General features: G+C 41.6%; 1 protein-coding gene across 2 annotated transcripts in view; it reads left to right on the forward strand.

The window, feature by feature from the left end:
- The window catches only part of MEGF11 (multiple EGF like domains 11), a gene marked incomplete at both ends in the record, with an annotated part of 187,512 nt that overhangs the window by 119,477 nt on the left and 48,483 nt on the right, over nt 1-19,552 (forward strand). For both annotated transcript variants that reach the window (XM_079540713.1, XM_079540714.1), the window contains one exon: nt 18,952-19,072. In XM_079540713.1, the coding sequence (XP_079396839.1) occupies nt 18,952-19,072 (121 nt within the window). The remainder of the gene's footprint in view (nt 1-18,951; nt 19,073-19,552) is intronic.

Raw genomic sequence — 19,552 nt, forward strand, 5'->3', positions numbered from 1 at the left:
ATAAAATTCCAAATTAATGATTTCCAGGTTGCAATATGAAGTGGTAGGATGTGAATCCAGGCGTCCAATCCTGCTGCAGCTGGGCTAATGGAATTCTTGATAGTAAACTTCTTGGTCAGGTTTACTCAACTCTACGTTCACATGCAAAGTACTTCTTTCACTTTACTTCAGGAACAGGCCATGGAGCAGATCTGCTGGTTATCTTTAAGAAGCAACGCTTCCAAAAGGAAAAAGTTATTTTCAGGAGATATTCTGCCACAGCTTTGCTAGAAGCTGTCTTTCTCTATTTTGTGTCCTTACTTTTATATGAGTTATGGCTTAGAGTCACTTTTGTTCTTTGCTCCATGTCAAAATCTGAATCTGAATATTGGAGATTCCATCCAATTTCCAGGGGTTCTCTCAAGTTGGGTATAAATAGACTTATTTAGACATGAGGGCTAGGACCGTCAAAAGTGTGCAAGACAGCAGTGCTGTTTAAATACAAAAAAAAAAAAAAAAAAAAAAAAGAGGAATAAAAGAACTTTGAGGTTTAATTCCCCAGTTGTTTATACTGATAGAAACAAGAATTTATCTTGTCTGCACACCAGTGGTACACACAGGTATTAATATAGAGAAATGGATGAAGGCAGAAGCGTGTAAGTAACAAATGCAAAATCAAATGGTACCAATATCCTCTTTCTTATCAGGAATGCTGTTCAAGTATGCAGCACAAGAATATTTTGGGACCCTTTACTGTATACATGTTAAAAAACCCACTGTTTGTCCAATATATATAGTTCCAAGACAGTGTTATTGCAGCCGTGAAGCCTGGGAAGGAGATTCCTATTGCATTGCTTCAAAATAATATTTAATCTCATAATAAAGAGCTTTCTTGCATTGACATTTAAACAGCTTGGTTATTGAGGATAGCTCTATAATCACTGAAGCATATTTAGGCATTAGTATCATTGCTCTCTCGTAATATACTATAATCTCTGGCAATTAGTCCATGAGGGGAAGTAAAGCCTTGAAATTGCTAATTTATTGCCTCTGAAGCATATTTGTCATTTGTATGCATGCCAGATGACTTGAGTTGCAATAGTTCTTTCAAATGCTAGGGAACACAGGCTGTAAAGAAGAGTTGACAGGAACCTTTCCTTCCTGCCCTGCAACGGCCATGTTGTGCTCCACTGCTCTGCTGCGTGGGCAGGGAAAGGCATCAGCACTGCTGACTGGCACAGGGAGGGTGGGAAAGGTGCCGTGGGTCAGCACCCACTCCAGCTTGAAGTGCCATGCTCAAGACTGGGCTTTGCCTTCAAGTATGTATGCCTGCCTCTTGCTGAGACAGTGGGGAGCTCTGCCTGCGGGTAGAATTTTGCCCTTGAATTCAGCTAGCCTGCAAGCAAATGCAGTGTCTGTTCTTGAATGCAGGATGTCTCTTCTGGCAGCACTGACAATAGAGTGATGCTAATGCAGAACTGGACAGAGCTAATTATTCAGAAAAGCCCTAAATGAGTCCCTCTTGCTTTTTAAAGCATGAAGCTTGGCTGATGCAGCTACAGGATCAGAAATCTTGACATATGTTTGGAAAGCATATAGTGAGATCAGCATCTTACATTTCATAGAAACACGGGAGCTTATATAGACGAGCAGGGTGATGTGTTTTTTACTAAGAGAGAAGGAAGAGGGCATAATGGAATGCAGGATGCAACTGCAAAATAGAATTGCAAAGGCATAGGGATTGGACCCGTAGGACTTCAGGGTTACTGGATGGCTAGAAAAGACAGTGACCAAGAAATTACAGTCTCCTCCTGACAAAGCACTCCTCCAGCCCACTTGTCTTGCACAGATGGCTTGTCTTTTAACAGTGCCCTGCCTCCGTTGTGTCAGGGCAGCTGGGCTGGGTTTCAGAATGAATCATCTGCGATCACAGCCAAAACAGGGACATTTTGTTGGGATGCAGAACAAGCCATGAAAAACACAAAGCATCTGGTCACCTTTATTAAATGTATTAAGTGAAAAGGCAGCCATCCCATAGGTTGAAATGTACGTGTGCTGAGCACCTAATTTTTTGGAAGCTAAGCAGATTCAAGTTTTAAAATGAAAAAGTACATTGTAGCTCAGAAAATAATACATTATTTATTAGCTTTGACATTTCCAAAAATTCACATGCCAAGGCTAAGTATTGGTGAGCTTGCAGTTTTGGATAGAATCTCAAAACCTTTTATGTCTTCTTTTTTTTTTTTAAATGAATATGTTGGGTCAGACTCGCCATCCAAACTTGTACATACCTAGCTCCAAAAACAAACTACACTGGTGTAAAGTGTTACTGGGTACCTGTACAGGTTATTTGTATGAGACTGTGCTCAAACGAGGGAATTGCACTGTTGTAACTGTGGAACTGGGTGTACTCTCACACTGGGGAAGTGCAGTATTTTAACTGCAGACACCACATGTAGTTTTGTCTGAAGAAGAAACTGAGAAATTAGAATGATTTTCACTGTTTCAGCCAAAAAAACATAGTTTTTGGAGGCAGCCTACATGACAATGAAACTAAGATAACAGGAGCAAAGGAGATGCAACAAAATCTTTCCCCAAATCCTAGAGCACACCCAGAGCTACTCCCCTTATGCCCTGGCAAAAGAGCCCATGCTGCTGTAAAGACTGTGCTTACTGCATCTCACTTGTACCAGGAGGTTAAGGGGTTGTGTCTGTTTAATTAATATGATTGCAGGGAATCCTCATGCCAAGAATACCAATAGGGCCAAAAGAGCACTTCCCTGAAACTTGTATTTTTTAAACATTTGAGGATTTCCTCTTAGTACTCGTGTGATGAATTGCCAGTAATGCTTTTCTGAAAAGTGGTTTTGAAAAGCCATTCTGCGCCGTCTCATTTGTGGCAAAAAGGAATCTGATGAAGCACGCACAGGGACAACTCAAAGATTACCCTTAAAAAGCAGAGAGGGAAATTCTGGACAGGTGGAAATTGGATCCTCTCTCCCACACGCAAACAGTCACTCCTTGCAATAAATTCCTGGGATGCAATTATGGGGGCGGTGAGAGGAGTAACGCTAACTTGCACATCCCCCTCCTTCCACATTCCGATCTCAGATGCTCTTTTACAAGTCCGCTGAGTTCTGTTGTACTGTAAGAATGCAAAAGAAATCAGGATTTGGCCTGTCCTCTCTTCTTTTGTTTTTGATTCATTGAATTTTATTCTCATAATTCAATAAATGTGTTGAAGAAGGCCAGAGAGTATGAATTAAGAATGACAGGAGACCACAGGAATCCTGACCTTCTGTCTCACAACCAACCCCCTGCACATACCTATCAGCTTTCTAGCTTCTGAAATCATTATAGGTGCTATTGAAATACATCTGGATTCACCCTCTCCATTGCACAGCTAATTGCAGCTTTCTTGAGAACAGGAGCTATCTAGAGACCTCGTTCCATGATATGCCTTTGTTTCTTTATGGATGCTTTGTTTTCTTCCTTTGAAAAATGTGTTTAACTTCAAATGCTTTCATTCTGTCTATTGTAGCAAGAAGATACGTAGTAAAAAAATTTCTCAGCCTGGGACACTAAGAAAACTTTAACACTTATCTGTGGAATGTGTGGTCAGCTTTACTTTGATGGGCACTTAGGTCTATATTTCACACCTAGGTGACAGAACTTGTATTACTTTAAAGAGTTCATCTATTTATGCTGCTAGTTTTTGAAGACCTGTCTGCTTTTATTGAACCCCGCATGCTGGCAAGCAAAGCTACTAGCACTTCATCACCAAAATGAAAGAATTCATTCTGACATTTTTCTATTCCTTGACTATACTGGGTAGATCCCATGAAAGCTGATTCCTGTATCTCACAGTGCAGGAAGGGGTGGAAACTGCAGGAGAGAGAAACTCTTACTAGATTTTTCAGCTTTTGGAATGTCACTTGGATTCTTAAAACTTCCCAAGATGAATCCCAGCTCTGTACATCTCTTGTCATTTGCATCTTTTGTTGACATTGCATCAAAATTGCCTTTCAAATGTATCCTTATGTAAGTGCTAATGTATATATATCCTCGCTGAGCTCAGTGAGAATCTGTACACTCAAAGACTGAAACACAGGCTTAATTTGAGTCTATAAATACAAACTTTGCCTATGTGCCAGAGTTCCTCAGTGTAATATTTTCTCTGCCACAGGAGTACAAATTACTTCCCACGTGCACGCCTGCATATTGGACTGAGTTGTCTTCTGTAACTTAATCATGAACAATTGCTCAAATATTCAGTAAAAATAAGTGTATGTTGTATTGCTATAAACCCATTCAAATGCATGGCAAATGCATGGCCAACTTTCTAAGAGGTAATCTCTCCGTCAGTACAAATACATGCAGTATCAGAGCAGTCTAATTTTGCCCCATGCCTGCCCAATGAGTAAACTGACCAATTTACCTTGCTGTAGACATGAGGAAGATTATAATTTTGTTTTACCTATGGAGGTCATAGGGAGCTTAAAGGTGCAGCCTGTTGAGTATTCCAGCCATGACTGGTTTCCTTGTGGGACATCCCTTGTTCCTTGAAAAAAGCATACAGGAGAGAAGAAACAGTCTGTCCTTCTATATTAAAAAAAAAAATTAACCTGCTCTCTGGTCCTACACCTTTAAAATTCTCTCTGTTGCCTAAAAGAATAATAATAAAAAAAAGAATAAAGAATACATAGAATGGAGCACCTTATCTTATCTTCAGCTGAATTTTCCCTGAAGGACCAAAATCTCAGGTAGGTCTGAAGGAATTTAAAGAATCAATGGCTGTGGCTGTTTTCTAAACACTCAAGGTGATAAAAACAACTTTATCAGAATATTCCCTCTCTTCTACATATTTGCTTTCATCTTTATTTTAAATGTATCATCCTTCACCACTTCAGAAAGAAGCAGGAAAAATGAATGAGGCTTCTTTCTCTTGTAAGTCACTGGTTCAATAATAAAGTTATTTTATAAATTTCACTAAATTCTTAACATAAAGAAGTGAACCTAAGGTTGGAGATAGTGAATCTGTTTTGGGGGCTTTAACTCATTTAAATGATCTGTTTCTCTTTGAGATAATTCCAAATGTGCTTCAGTGGAAGCTCATTGCTGAGCAACAGGGCACCTCATCAAAAAGGTTTCAAAAGAAAAGACGAGGGGAAAAAATCTTCAATGGAGCCTGCATCCTTTTATCCTTGATTTACTGAGCATATCAGTTACCCCCCTTTGTTAAGAGCCCTTTTCATTTATAGGTATAAAATAAATCCAGCCATTTTATCAAGATGTTCTTGTTACCAATCACCAGTATAAATTTTACTTGCTGTAGGAGGGGAAAAGGTTTTGTGGCACAGCAGTTGTCCAATTAGCTGGAGTATCGCAGGCAACAAAAACAGTTTGCCCAGTCTCATTTCATGAATTACCTATTCGTACAAGGAAGATGCATTTTCTTCTTCTGGTTTCCTATTTTATTCATAATCCAATGTTTCACTGCCATTGAGAATAGCTAGTTGTAGTGGCAGTGGGTATAGGAGAAGGCATCCATACTGTGCAGGTGGGTTTGAGCGTGGGTGGTAATTTGGAGTGAGATAATTAGTAATCAATAATGAAAACAACACAAGTTTTCCTATATGAAGCAGAACTAAAAAAAGCCTTGTTTTCCATAGATGTATGTGCTTAGGCCTCTGGCTTTTCCTATCCCGCTGCAGTAACCTGTCTCTGTCAGGTCCCCTATGACACATTAGCTAGCAAAGACTGCTCAGGTGAGCTCATGGACACCAAATCAACACAATCCCCTCCCTGCGTAAACGTACCATGCATCATATTCCCTAAGAAGGAATGGAATTTGCCTGAGCAAAGACTGAATATTAAGGCAGGGTAAAACATCAAATTCTGTTATAAAATGGAGGATGTAACTGTGCCCTGGAAAACTGTGTTGGGTCGAGTTAAAAATGATATTTATGTGGTGCTTGAAAAGTGGCTAAAGACAAAAATGCTATTAACTGTGGAAATATAAGTCACAATAACAGTCAAATCCCCTGCACTGACTGTGGCTGCATGCTGGAACTCCCTTTCTTGGTTCTGGTCTTTTGGAATGTATTCTCCTTGCAAAGTGCATTTCCTTGGTGGCTTCTAGATGAAGATAAGTCTGAAAACTCATCTGATAAATTTTAAGCTTATGAAAAACTTCACAAGTGGATGTGGAACAAGTAGCAGATCTAAAGCAGGCAGCAAAAAAACACTTCTGCTTCATTCAGCCTAATTAAGGGTGAGCTGGAAATTTTTTTCTTGAAATGGAAGAACTCTCACGATCTAGTTGAATGGAAGGTTTTTCTCTATCAGCTGTGCTGCAGCTGGAAGCTCTGAGTTTATTAGCATACATCAAAACATCACGTGCCCTGTGTTTTGGTTCATTCTCACATAAATAGAGATGGGCAGGAATCACTTGTACTCACCTATGTGAGTTGTTGTGTACCCCTTTTCACTGATGACAACTGAACTGTCCCACCTGTTTATGCACACAGCAGTATATATTTATGTCCATAAAACAGCTGTACTTTTATTTTTGTAGACCACAGGGAATAAATTCAGGCTATAGAGTTTTGCATCCCTAGGGTACAAGGTCTGATCCAGGCCAGGTCAGTACAGATTGAAAATTATCTTCTCTTGGCTGTGCAGCGGCTTGCATGAAATGACTTTGGTCTCAATCCAGCTCCCTGTGGATAAGTATGTACATCACAAACCCCATTTCTATCAGCAGTGACTGGCAAATTCGCTGGCACTCTGAGCCATTTTACCATTTTACCTTCACAAACCACTGCTTCAGGTCAGGCTTGGTGGCATGACTGCGTGATCCATTTCAAAATCCCCCACAGGACTTTTTCTAAGGGGCAAAGTGCGGGTACTTTGAGATTTCACAGTGGCACCCTTCATAAGCACTGCATTCAACCCAGATTGTACTGCTTCTTTGTGCAATGGAAGGTGCCTTTCTGGAAAGTCAGTCTGCCTCTGAGATGGCCCTGCTTCATGTAGGCTAGGAAACAATGAGCAGCACCGCAGTGCGATGGAACTGGTGGGCTAAACCCAGTATTTCAATAGCAGCTCACAAATGGATTCTTCTGGCTCTGCTGTAGGAGAAGATATCCTACATTCAGAACTCAACAGGGAAGGTCATTATGGGGAGACCTCCTGTGTATTCCCAGGCTTTCAAAATAAGCCGCTCCCCTATTGATTTTTATATCAATGAACCAGGTGCTTGCTGTCTATTAGGCTTGTTGGCTCTCTCCCCCCGGAGCTCTTATTGACCAATTAGACATTTCTGCTGGAGCAGTGGCAGCCACAGCGTTCAGGAGCCTGTGTTTTCCTAAACCCTAACAGCACTCATGTGAGCAGCTGGCTGCATGAGCCATAGGGAGGGGTCTTCTTGCACTTCAGGGCATCTGTTGTGTGCTGACCTATTGTACTGGTGTATTTAGCAAGGTCACAGGGTGCACAAGGCACAGTGGGTCTCCCTCAGTTGTGGAAACTGCATCCCTTTCTTTGAAATCAGTGGATTCTTTTGAGATCATTTTATGAACTAGTTCTATTTCATTTTGCTTACTCTCTCTTATCAGTGTGTAAGCTCCAGAAATTGTCTGTGAAAGCTCAAATTCTCCTTTGTCAGCCCAAGTTTACCTGAACAACACTGCTAGTTCCAATAGGATTGTCCCAGATATACAAGAGTGGAATTTGTCTCAGTGACTGCCTCTGCTAATGAGAACTGATTCAGTTACACACCGTGTGTATAATTTGATAAGAACTGTAAACAAGTCCCAGGTCTCTTCCACTTTCTTCTTATATTTACTTTTACTTCTGGGCTCTGCTGCAGTTTTATTTACCTGAATAATTCCAAAGTTTTCATAAGTGGGTCCAAAGGAAGCAGCTTCACGTAGAAACCTGAAATGTCTCTGTCTTTGTTATTAGCTGACATATTTCCTGTATTTTATCCTTAATTGGCAATGTGTCTGTGTCAAATTGCATTTCTGTTTCTGTAGCCTCATTCATTGTCACTGGAGCTCAGTATCCTGTTCAGACTGAGTCATTTGATCTGAATTTTGCAGAGGAATAAACTGCCTGCCAATAGCAGTGTCTCTATCCATCTATTAAGCTTATAAATGTGTATAGCCTTATCCACACTATCTGTGGATCTATGCATAGAAATGCTGGTAGCTGATTCTCTTGGTAGTTCAAATTGCAAACGAACTTTATTAAAGCCACCTAAGTTTAGGATTTAAGTCACTGGTTTGCTTTGCATTTTATTTTCTGTCTAACTACACTGCAAAAGAATGAGTGAAGTTTTATCCTTTAAGATCAGGCATGTGTAAGTGGGAAATCTGGGTGTGCTTTTTATGCCAAAGAGCAACTGAACTTCTAACAGATACTGGCCTCTTGCTTTTGGTTTTTGGTTTTAGGAAATGTGTGAAAATGTGAAGAGGACATCTGTTCATCTGCTTGTCTGTGATTGCCAGGTTATTTACCAGCTTTTCAAAAGCTGTATCACAAACCTAATTAGCTTAAAGCTGACATGAAGCGTTATTCATTTCATGCCATAAAGCATCTTTTCCACCTATGTAGATGGTTCCCTTTTTTTTGCTTTAGTCCTTCCACATGGGGATGATGCAGCTCAGAGCCCATGTCAGCTGTGGGTGTCAGCATCATCAGCCCATGTTCACCACCCACAGCACTGCTTCTGTCACTTCAGTGCCCTTAGCAAGAGAGCAGCTGAGGATATCTGCTGCATGCAGCACATTTAACACCTCCTGGATTCGGTCCATTCAGTCTGCATGGACAGGAGCTCGGGCACGCACTGATGTGCTGAACTTTGGCAGCTTCTGCTGCAGAAAGATGCAGGTCTCAGCTAGTGGCCACACTGATCGGTGCAGGCAGCATGGGAGGGGAGTTTAGATGTAAGACTGTGCTTGGACATTATTATAGTACAGCTATAGAAGAATGCTAAAAGAAAGTTTGCGTGTAGTGCTGAATTGTTGGCATAGCCAAACACTAATGGCAGATTTGCAGAATAGATTCATGCTGTTAAGTGACTGGGTTAGGTGAAAGATGGTGTTCAAAAAGGCAAAGTAATAGACAAGGGGGAAATAACTTTAAATAAGTACCCAAAAAGTGAAAATCTAAATTAATTACTACCACTCATGGAAAAAGATCAGGTAACCACAGCGGATGGTTTTCTGAAAAACTCAAATGAGTGCTCATCACCAGTCAACAAACCAACCAACCCAGAGCACCAGACAGAATAGTTAGAATGACCGGGAAGAGAACAAAACAGGAGAGAAAAAACATTTTTGTGCTATTGTATAAATCTATAATGTATCTAAATCTCAAATTACTGCTTACAGCTTGTCTGATTGCTGCTTATGGAGGATATAATGGAAGGAGCAAATGGTGACAAAGATCATCTTTTATATGGAATAGGTTCTATACAAAGAGTGACTCGATAAACTAGAGCTGGGCTCAGAAAACAGATGGCTGAGGAGCGATGTGATAGAGATCTATGGAACTGTGGACGGTGCATAGAACACGAACAAGGAATGATTATTTACTATTTCTAATAACACGGGAACAAGGGGCAAGCAATTAAATGATTGCACAGCAGGTTTAAAGACAAAGATAGTGCTTTTCACAGAATGTGTAATTAAATTGTGAAATGGCTCCCATAAAATGAGAATAAGAGAGTGGGATGATTTTGCTTAGAAAAGGGGTCACCAAGGGTAGCTATGTGAGAGGTCCCTTACATCACAGGGAGGAGGAAGAAGGAATGCCTGTTTGCCATTTATAACAATATAAGAAACTTCCCAATTAAAACCAGGCAGTGGTTTGAAGCAAACAAATAAACATAATTTTTCTCCTTTGTATTTATAATTAAACTGTGGATCTTCTTGCCAGAGGATGTCATATAAGCTGAAAGTATAAATGATACCTTTTATTCCCTGTTTTTGCTAATGTCCTTTCTGCAGAGTTGTTCAGACTTGTCAGCCAGAGCCAAACTGACTATTGCAAAAATGCCAGGAGGCCGCAGTCATTGTACAGGACAGATCTTGGACAATGCCACTCAGACAGATCAGGAACCATCTCTGATTTCCAGACAAGGGTACTCCCAGAAAACAACTGGTGCAGAATTAGCCAGTTCTGAACTGCTCTGAAGTGCTTCTCCATATTTTGAAATGGCTTAGTTGCCCACTGTCTGGTCAGGTCAGCCTCCAAACTGATCTATTCTGCCCACATGTGGGAAAGAAAATGATGGAACTGCACTTAGCATGTCAGAATCTTGTCGGATGGTTGGCCTTAACTGGTGATATGAGGGGATCTGAGCTACCTTATTGTGGCTCCTCTGCTGAACAGGGCCAAGTGAGCTGTTGTTGTTCTCTAGCAGGATCTGTCCTAAACAGGTAGAGAGACAGAAAATGGAACAGCCAGAGCAGTTTCCTTTTTCTTACTCCCACATAATTTGTAACTATGCAGCCACATCTGGTGAAGGATGGTCATAGCTCAAAGGTCTCTGTGCTCCCAGAGTGGTTCTGGCACGGGCAGGGGCAGCATCAGGTCAGGGTTGTCCCTTTTCCTTTTCATAATGCTAACTCCAACTTTCTCCATCTGAAATAGCAGAAGAAAACAGCTTTTTTTCTGTCTTTAGCTGCAGTGTTGAAGGTCTGGTTCTGTCCCATGGCTTGGACACAAGTAGTTTGTGGAGTACATCTTGAAGAGCACATCTAGTATATGTTTCTCATGCATTTAAATATTTTCCACCAACTTGAAATAATCCACATTATGCCTGGGTCATTTTACCTTTTGGGACATTTAATGATATGCCCATGTTTTTTGGAGCATTTTAGAATGGCAGCTGATTAAAGTTGATTATGGTAGCAGCAATGAGCCCTGCAGATGTTTGATTCCATATGACTTCCCCAGAGCTGAGTTTAAAATATCCTGCCTCACCTGAATAAATCTAAAATGGACCTATTCCAGATTTAAATTGCTTTAACTATCACAGGACCTGGTTATCCAGCTGGCCCCATAATGTATAGTAGTAATCCTCCCGATACAGACATGATTGACCTGCCTTGATAATATATCTTCCTATTAACTCAATCTAAACCCATGTATTATAGATGTTTTCATTTCTCCCTGAAATATCTCTTCCATAAACAATCTCCACAGCTCTTCTGTGAACAGAATTAGGAGTTGTTTTAGCACCTTGCCCTCACGCAGCCAGCTGCTGGGGCTGCCCGAGCTCTGTGCACCCATCTGATTTAGCCTCTGCTGTGTTTTTTGTCCTCTGCGTGGCTCTATTGCTTGTACTCCATTACTGACTGCCTGGGGGAGGCTGTCCTCTCAGGTGTATCACCGCCTCACCAGGCGAAATGTCCCAAGGAAATGATGTAGGAGTTGTTTCACCCAGTCTAAATCCAATCTTCTATTTTTGGAGAGGTCCCTCACAGATAAATGTGTTTTGTGATATTTTATTAGGTGAAAAGTGCTGACTGTATTAAAAAATCTTGTTCAGAGGTTGATGATCATCTTTTTTACTCTCCACACTACTTTCCTTGTGAATACATTTAATTATATGAGGCTGCATTCATTGCCTCCCTGCCACTGAAGTGCTCTGCAGTTAAGGTCTAAGTACTGAGCCAGGCAGATACTCAAGTGCTGTATAAAGTTAGTCTCCATTTCTTTTTGCCAGCAAGTGTTACACTGATTTACAGAGTGGGGGTCTTCCTGCTTCTTTATTGAAGTCTTTTTCTTATTTTAATGCCCATATTTAGGTGGCTTGAATAGCAGGAATGGATTATTTTAATTGCAGATAACTGGCTGATATTGGGCATATATTTAATGCAAACTAGAAAACTGTTCCCTTGTGCTGAGGGGGATTACAGTGCTCACTGACAGAAATCCAGCTCAGGCTTGCTGTTTAGTATGAAAAAATCCATTTTTTTTAATGAAAGCTTTATTTCTGTTTGTTTTTACTTCATTTCATGGAACCAAAAAAAAAAAAAAAAAAGCCCAAACCCTCTTGAAAGTGGGATTTGCTGCCTTTGTTCTTACAGAGTACTGCTGTGTTACAGCAGTTTTGCTGTGCAGGGCATGGTTCCTTTTGGATATACAAGCTTTACAAGCTTGGGGAGCTGAGATGCTGGAGGAGATGGGCAGTAGGGTTCTGCACACCTCCACCTCAAAAGATGAGACCCAGCCCACACAGCCTGATAGTTTTTCCGTGGGGGTTTGCTGCATGTGGATCATGCAGGGAAAAGCTCTCTTATGCCTGGAAAGGTGCGATGGGGATGGTCAGTGGTTGGACTTGGTGTTCTTAGTGTTCTTTTCCAACCTGAGTGATTCTGTGACTCCGTGATGCTTTGCAGTTCTGCACATGCAGACATGGTGCCCATGCTGAAAGGCTGCACAAGTTCTCCATAGGTACAAATTATTCCTCAGGTGGCCAAATCCCACTCAAAGCCTTTTCTAAGCTGTGTCCCAAGGCTTCCCAGGTCCTGCTCTGTGTGGTGGGAGGTTCCTTCTGGGCAGTGGGATAGCAGCTGTTGCACAGAAACCCACACAGCTGGGAAGACTAGGTTGAGTAATCTTTATTTTTGAAGCAGAAATAACCCAAGTATACTGTTATTGTACCTTGGCTCAATTTTGGGGCTGTGCAATGGAAAACATAGGAGCCACAACGGAGGAACACCAGGCTTAGGAGCCCAGAAAAGAGAATCTGACTCAGGTTTTTTTTACTGAGGCAGTAATATGTATTATGCCAGTAGCAGCCTGTGGCAGAATCGAACCCATGGCACAGACTCTTGGGTTTGCAAAATAGGAATCCACCAAATTCAGCCGTATTTTGTACAAAAAAATTGGAAAGTAACAAATCACAAGTGCCTTTGAGGTAATCTGTGCTCCCCTCACAGCCCCTGCTGCATAACAAAGGCTTTGGCCACAAGCAGTGAAATGAAGTTGGCACCTCAGATTCAGATCTGCTGGATTTGTGCACGTGTGCATGTCAGCTCTCTGTATACTTTTTAGCAAGATTGAAAATGCATTTTATTTTATTTATCTTTTTAATACTGTCGAATAAAACGTTTACAATACTCTTAGTTACTAATCTATATGACCAGCATTTCTCGTGTCCATGTTTCACTGGATACTTCTGATCAAACACCAAATTTAAGAATTATTATCAGCATGACTAATTTTGAACTTGGCATTTACTGTGAAATTTACTGTGTTCATTACCATATTAGCACAAATTCCAAGGTGAAGTAAAATGCTGACATCCATGTGTAGAAATGTTTGTAAATCACTGGAAGATTTTGGGAAGAGAACCTGTAAGTTCTTCCCACAGCCAAAGGTAGCTGTGCTTCGCCCTCCTGACATGTCCCACGTCCTATGGTATGCAGAGAGGGCTGGGATGCCACCAAAGTGCAGATTGGGAAAAGTTTTGCTGTTGACTATTGGAAATATTAAATGACTTAATTTAGGACTTCAGCATTCAGGACTGCAGAGGGTCTTTGGGTGAGTCATGAGCTTGGGACTTAAAATGTCACTTTTTAAACACAAGAAAAGCTCCTTCCCTTTCTGCTTTACTCTGTCTTCTTCCACGAAAGGGGAGAATGGAAAAGGAGACTGAATAAGGTCATCAGTGGTTTCATTGTGCCATTTTAGATGTGTATCAGATTCTAGAGCCGCTACATCACATAACGTTATGAAATGGGCAAAGGAACATTTGTCAGTTCTTAGTAACACTGATTACCTGCAAACTGAAAGCCTGACTTGTTCCGGGCACAAGATCCCTCCCCAAACTTTTTGCTGCATTATATCGTTGCCACCAATAATAGCATCTGCAGGGAGTAATTAGTGACACCCACAGGGGAAAGGAATTCTGCCAGAGGACATCATTATGTCTGAAAACCAAAGATGCTCTGTAGTAAGGTCACGAATAAATTGCTTGAGCTGAGGGTAGAGGAGAAGACCAGTAAAAGTACAAAGTTTCCTACTGCTGCTAGTACACTTATGACAAACACATTTAATTTGCACTGGAACACCATTAGGGAAATTAGTTTGTTCTGCCAGTTTGTGCTGCTGGATACCATATGTTTACCTTGAGGGAATGTTTGTGGAGTTATGTTGGATTAATGGTAAATGTCACAATTAAATAAGTAAATATACAGAAGTGTATCTGTGACCTGCACCGGTGCACAGACGCTGTACCAGCACACCGGTGTGCCACGTTCCATGTGTACATACAAATATGTGCTTTCAGGTACTAAGTCCATACAGATCAGCTTATCAGGACACACAGACATCAGGTACAAACAGCACCTGCCTGGTTTTGGTCTCTGATCTGTTTACGGGCGCATACATACAGCTGTGCCCGTCCCCATTCCATTCCGTCACTGCGAGCTGCAAGCGCTGAGCTCGCCCTGCTGCAGGTGGCAGTGCTAATTCACCTGGCACAGAGCAAGGCAAGGCAAGAGCAGGTCAGATACCACATTAAAACCTCGGACCAGGTGGAGTCCCTTTCCAGTTTACCAGAAGTTCCAGTGTTGCCTTTTGCTGTTGCCAGCCCCCTGTAATACTCTGCAGAGGTGCCGAGAGTTTGCAGCACCTCCATAGATTAAACTTTAAGAACACTCAGCCCAACCTGTCGCAGAGGTCTTTATCATGCAAACTTGACGCCAAGTTCAATAGCAGTCCTGTTAGTCTTCTGCATTGCAGAGGCCTTGAGAAATTGATTTTCTGTTTTGCCTCTGACTTCAGTGGAACCAGCTTTTAGCCCTCCAAGGCAAATTTATTCCTGTAGATTGCAGCTACTTCTGAAATTCTTAATTTAATGTCCTTAGAGAGTCAGACTTTCAGAGGGACCAGGCATGGCTGCAGGCTTTGCTGGGTGCTGTTGACCACTGCTGGATTATTAACTCCTCTTACAGTCTGAAATTCCATCCTTTTCCTTTTATAATGCATTTCAAGGCTTTAAAGGCCCGATCCAAAATGTACAGGAGTACATACAAGCCTTGTTATTGAGGAACAGAAAAGAATTTTAAAGATAATTGGCCATTGTTTGCAGGAGGAGTGTGTGTCTAACAGAAACAAGCAATCTGATCCTTACTGGTAATGTTGTTAGGGCAACATTAATCCAGTGGAAACACTTTCTGAAGTGGCCAGGGCTTGTTAACACAGCCAACACCTAAGGCAGCAGTGTGTCTTTAAGCTCCACTAATACTGTACAATAATAATTTCTGAGGAAGAAAATCTTCACCTCTGCCTGAACAGAAACAAGACATATTATTGACTGCCATCTGGAAAGATGTATGCTCTGGGCCTCATGAGTCTATTAATATTTGATGCTGATGGATGTGAGCTGGCAGACTGTGTTATTAATGGAGTTTGGTTCCTTGGACCTAACCCTCAATGCATAGGGGAGAATTAACAATAACAAGAATTGTATGCCCAAACCTCTCCTGATACCACAAAAGTTTGTCATTTAGTTTCAGCATCAATTTGTTAATATTTCTGAAGTACTTAAAGCTATGAAAGGTCACAGAGGTGGCATTAGTTACATTATTGGTGCCATTCATTTTGATTTAAAGCTGTGTTTTTAGGGTCACTGGGACCACAGATCCCCACTTGTATCTTTGCCAGGTTAGGGTACCCCCATCAGATATGGATTTCCAACAGGGAAAGGCTCACTCCTATTAACTTCCGAGCAATTGTGTGGAGGTAAGGGATACTTTGTCTTTGGTTGAGCTGAGATGCCATCCAATGGGTTTGGATGCTAAGAAGAGGGCAGGAGTATGCTGCTCTACACAAGGAGGGGGGCATTTCCTAGAAATGGCCCTGATGCAGCACCCAGTAAATGGGAATTTTTCCTCAATTTGAGTCTTATTTGGCCACTGAAATCAGGAGGTAATATAGATGGAGGCATATATATATATATATACATATATCCCTGATATATATATATATATATACATATAAATCAGGGATATATTTTGATAAACTGGACGTGATAAGGAAAAATGCTGAAAGAAGTGAAGCGCTGTTGAAAGTCTGTGATGTCCATATGGATCATTCTGACTTGGAAAATAGAGATGTGAAATATCAAGTTATTTATAGCTGGATTTCTTAATATAGCCTTAACATTTTCAGGGGTATATGTTTGATTGAATTAGCTTCTCCTTGCTATCATGTATACCACATCCAGACATTTCACTGCTCTCATTAACCTCCCAATCTTAATAGAAAAAAACGAATAATCAACTTAAGAAGCACAGCTGTTGATTAATTTTACTAAATAGGATAGAAATATAAAGTACCATATTGCAAGATTGAAGATTCAGTGCACAACGTTTAAAATCACTTTAATGGAATATATAACTCATTAACAGCTGGATAGGCAGATACTGCAGCATTATTCACTTGGGCAGGTGGTGAGAGGGAGGTGGAATTTACATATCTTTAACGGTACCTGAATGCATTTAATTTCATAGGTCATTCTCCCAAATCAAGTTCAAAATGTTAATAACAGGGTGTGCATTTATAATTAATAAAATCTTAGAGCCAGTGCTATAGTTCAAGTGCATTTTCCTCTTATGTAATTAAGAAGTTAAGTATGTTTGGCAGTTGTCACTCAGACAGTTCTGAAGGTCTCACTTGTCGAGCCCAGAGACAGCAATCTCATTAAGCCAGTTATGTTGTCCGTTAAGGTTTGTTTGCAAGCTGAGGGCATAGGGTGGACAGCCAGAATGACCAGCCTCAGGTAGTCCATAAAGTACAGTGCATTAAAGTAGGTGCCAAAACTCAGATGTGTTTTGAGTTGGGAAGAAACATCCCGATGCTTATCCTGTATACGGAACCGTTCCTTCTGCATGGATGACTTGTCTCACCTGTCTGCGCGTCCTCTGTGCAGAGTAAGCGTACAGAAACAGGGGAACCTGCCGTGCCCATGGCCAGGATGTTCCTGCCTGCACCATGCTGGGACACCCACAGAACCCACTGGCCAGCTGGAAGCCCTGGTTCTGTGCCTCCCATGGCTCAGATCTGCTGTCTCAGTCAATCTGGCTCCCAAGGGAATGTGTTCATTCCACACCACTCTGAGCCGCTTTCCTTTTCAAAGACATTTTCTTTTACTCCTAGATCACTAGTTCAAATCCAGGTAGGGTCAGTTGTCATAGAAATTACAGCAGTGCCAGCAGTCCTGTGCTGTACATGAAATGAGTTGGGAGTTCCATTCGCACAAGATACAGCTTTCTAAGTGGCACTAATTGGCTGTCTAATTGTCACACATAGGAGAAAGGCTTAGGATTGATTAGGCGTGGAGGCTGAATGCCCCTCTGCTATCCCGCTCGCGCTGGGTTCCTGTAGCTCATTCTGTAGGCATGCTGGCAGGGTAATGAGGGGCAGCGTGCTTCAGATTTTCTGGCTGTCAAGACGGCACCTTTTAGAGCCAGTCCTTTCCAGGGGAACTTGTTTTACTCCACCAAGGTCAAAGACAGCATCTTTTACAAACATTGCTTTCACTCAAAAATCGGGGGCTCGCAGGATTTACTTCTGAGCAGTCCATATTTTAACCATTTCATTAACTTCTCCCTAAAGCGAAGTTTTTAGTATAAAATAGGAAGAGTCTACTGGTGCCACACAGAGCTGCTGCAATAAGCACATGGGTTTGTGGTGCTTAGAAATCTGCTGCTATTTCCTGTTAACATCTCAGTGTCTGGTGCTGTGATGTACGGGTGCTGGAGGTACTTGCCATGGCATAGGGAAGCTGACATTTTGCGCTTTTATCTCCTGAAAAATGGATGTTCCTATCACACAGCAAAGCCTCTCACCTGCAAAAAATACATTTTGACCAGTATTTTTTCCCTTGAGCTATGATATAGGTCACACTTTGCAATGTAGTTACTATTTAACTTTGGAGCAGGGTAGTTCTCTCTGACATAAGACTAAATTATTACACTTTAACTCACTGGAGAAATAAATATAGGAGCTCATTTGTGCTGTGGAAGTCAAGACTACAAACTGAAGAAAGTGGAGTAAAAATACCTTACATATGCTAACATTTGTTGGCCAGACGATGGGACTCAGTGTATATTGTCTGTATATATATTCAGGGCTGAAGGGGTCGTATCACATTTTAACTCCCTTGTTCCATCAGATGAACGACGTTGGGAAAGAAACGTACCTCTGCTTTCAGCCACAGGAGGTAATCAGTACATACAGCCATAATTTACTGATGACATTTTCTATATTTCTGTAACATGTAAGTTTTTATCCTTTTATCCTCCTTTTCCTCCCTTGCCTCACACCTAAAGCAGAAATGGGTCAGAGACTGATTTTATCTTTTGCTCTGTGTGCTTCCTCTCTCTGACATGTGCATCACACCTTGTTCAGCATTCTTCCCAGTGTCACCATCTCATGCAAATTAGCCGAAAACAGATGTACATACCAGCTATGCACCACAAAGGTCTCATCCACGTGCCATGTAAGTTTTCCTCTCTGCCAGGCTGTGGAAGATGAGCACGCAGCAGATCCTTTAGCTTTTAAACAGCCACGTTCTTAGAATATATTTTCCAGGAAATGCAGAACAATCTTTGCACGGTTTCAGACTGTCTATTTTGTGATTAGTGTTTCATAAGTGATGTTTTGCTTAATGATCCAACATCTGTTCTAGGAGGTTTGTTTTTGTAACTTACACACCTCCTGCTGAATGAACGCCAGAAACTTGTCCCTTTCCTCCAAGTCAATCAAAGCACTAATTGCATCATAATCACGGGAAGCCGCAGTGACTGCTGAAAGTGCTGAAGATTCAGCAATCAACTCATAACACTCTGCTCACTGTTTCAGAAGAGAAAGCCTCCCTGTGCAGAGATGGGAATTTCCTGAATTCAGATTTCTTTAGCTGACTCTGTTTTTTCTGGTTTGCAGGGAGATGACTGCACCATTACCTGCATGGCAGGAACCTACGGTACCAATTGCTCATCAGTTTGTAATTGCAAAAATGATGGTGCCTGTTCCCCTGTCGATGGTCTGTGCATTTGCAAAGAAGGTAAACAAAATTCACATTTAACAGTCGCCTACAATTTGGCATCAGTGCTTCTCCCCTTCTAACGTGGCACAGCTGTGCAGTCAGTAACTCCGCTATTTATTTGTATCTGTTGGTAATTCACAGTCCTGCCCCAGGAACAAAACTCAACAAGGGCCTGACTGTATGTTTTGTCTCTGCCCTGAACGAGGGCCAGGCTTAACTGCAGTGCTGCAGGAGCAGACCCCAGAATGAAGTGTGCCTGCAAGGACACAGCTTCTTTCTAAAGGAAATGTGAAGCAATCACCAAACAGGGGTTTTAAAGTGTGATTTTTTTGAGAAGGAACAGCCTCCTGCCTGCCCTTCCTTCAGCCCAGTGAACTGTCAGTGGGCTGCACCCGGCTGGTTGCCATCCTCTGGTCATGGTGACGGCTCACCCATGTGCAAGTGACCTCTGCCCAGCTGAGGACATGGCTGTCCTTTGTCTGGAGAAACATGAAGTCT

This window comes from Tetrao urogallus (genome assembly GCF_951394365.1).
Source record: "Tetrao urogallus genome assembly, chromosome: 11".
Classification (NCBI taxonomy): Eukaryota; Metazoa; Chordata; class Aves; order Galliformes; family Phasianidae; genus Tetrao; species Tetrao urogallus.